The 795-nt window shown below is 35.3% G+C and overlaps 1 protein-coding gene across 1 annotated transcript; it reads right to left on the minus strand.

Moving 5' to 3' along the window:
* Positions 1 to 210: 210 nt before the first annotated feature.
* On the minus strand, positions 211 to 726 carry LOAG_16139 (hypothetical protein; the record flags this gene model as incomplete). Its single annotated transcript, XM_003151628.1, has 3 exons — positions 211 to 346; positions 449 to 612; positions 707 to 726. Coding segments are annotated over 3 exons (318 nt in total), but the record flags the coding sequence as incomplete, so codon positions are not given.
* Between the last annotated feature and the right edge of the window lie 69 nt (positions 727 to 795).

Raw genomic sequence — 795 nt, forward strand, 5'->3', positions numbered from 1 at the left:
TGCAGGCGCAATGGAAGGAATGAATAGGGATAAGATCTGCAAGAGGAAAATAATAAAAATGATCATTTTGAATATTAGATTTCAGGCCTCTCAGGTGGAATCAGAAGTCTAACTGCATTAAAACTAAATCAAACTTTGTACTTATATCTTGTACTTAACTATTATTGCTATGACTTTCACTATTTTTCTTACTGTAAGTGCAATAGTTACAGGAATAAGACATCCCAGCCAACTCGGTACAAAAGTTTTGGCCGTTTCGCAACGATTGCTTCGTAATAAGAATCAATAACCCATGTTGGATCCTTTGCTACTATCTTTTGTTGAATATCTATTGTGTATGCTTTCACTGAAAAATGTTAAATGTAGATTAAATTCCGTATCATAAGTTATCTTGGCCTGAAAATTTCCTGCCATACCTTTATAAAATCCTGTGCACAACAAATAGTACCTTTGTCGCTATAATCGTGTCCATACTCATCACGCATTTCATTAGATGCTCGGTACCACACCGTATCAGTTGATTCCCTCATTTTCTGGATATTATAAATCTCGGTTTTAAAGCAACCCGGCATAATCTCTATCACATTCACCCCATATGGTTGTAGTTCATGCCTTCAATTCATTTTCTAAACATTTGCAAACTTCATCTGGAGATTTTAAGATCCAGTTGAATTTGAAATGATGCAAAAAATTAGTAATTTGTTACCTAATAACCATACTGTATGCCTGAATGGCAAACTTTGAGCATGTATAAGGACCATGGTTCGCTAACGGAAACAATGTGTATGGCACTGC

The sequence above is a fragment of the Loa loa genome (assembly GCF_000183805.2).
Source record: "Loa loa unplaced genomic scaffold supercont3.4272, whole genome shotgun sequence".
Lineage (NCBI taxonomy): Eukaryota > Metazoa > Nematoda > Chromadorea > Rhabditida > Onchocercidae > Loa > Loa loa.